The sequence below is a fragment of the Carlito syrichta genome, unplaced genomic scaffold, assembly GCF_000164805.1.
Source record: "Carlito syrichta isolate Samal-C Ts95f unplaced genomic scaffold, Tarsius_syrichta-2.0.1 Scaffold314713, whole genome shotgun sequence".
Taxonomy (NCBI): domain Eukaryota; kingdom Metazoa; phylum Chordata; class Mammalia; order Primates; family Tarsiidae; genus Carlito; species Carlito syrichta.
The window spans coordinates 446,958-447,169 of NW_007258809.1; the positions used below are offsets into that span (position 1 = coordinate 446,958).

Genomic DNA, 212 nt, shown 5'->3' on the forward strand with positions numbered 1-212 from the left:
CCCGGCGGGTGGGTGGGGGCGGGGGCCCGGGGACGAGCGCGGCGCGGACTCACTTTTTCGGATGTTTCTCTCTTTTCGGCCTCCTCTTACGGGCCTGAATGGCCAGCACTGGGGAGAGAGCAGACACACATTAACGGTCGGGCCGGCCGGCCTGCGGGGCCGCGTGGCGGGGAGGAGGGGGCGCCGCGGGCCACTCACCTTTCCGGGAGCTC

At 71.7% G+C, this 212-nt stretch overlaps 1 protein-coding gene across 7 annotated transcripts in view; it reads right to left on the minus strand.

Moving 5' to 3' along the window:
• Nucleotides 1–212, minus strand: part of SRPK2 (SRSF protein kinase 2) — a 271,418-nt gene that overhangs the window by 271,024 nt on the left and 182 nt on the right. For 4 of the 7 annotated variants that reach the window (XM_021719445.1, XM_021719443.1, XM_021719440.1 and 1 more), the window contains exons 1-2: nucleotides 199–206; nucleotides 54–108 (exon numbers count right to left, since the gene is read on the minus strand). Coding sequence is in view for 3 of the 7 variants with exons in the window: in XM_021719437.1 (XP_021575112.1) it covers nucleotides 54–108 (55 nt within the window). In the remaining 4 variants the exon portion in view is untranslated. Of the gene's footprint in view, nucleotides 1–53; nucleotides 109–198; nucleotides 207–212 lie in introns of those variants that run through there. The other 3 variants (XM_021719437.1, XM_021719444.1, XM_021719438.1) reach the window with 1 other exon arrangement.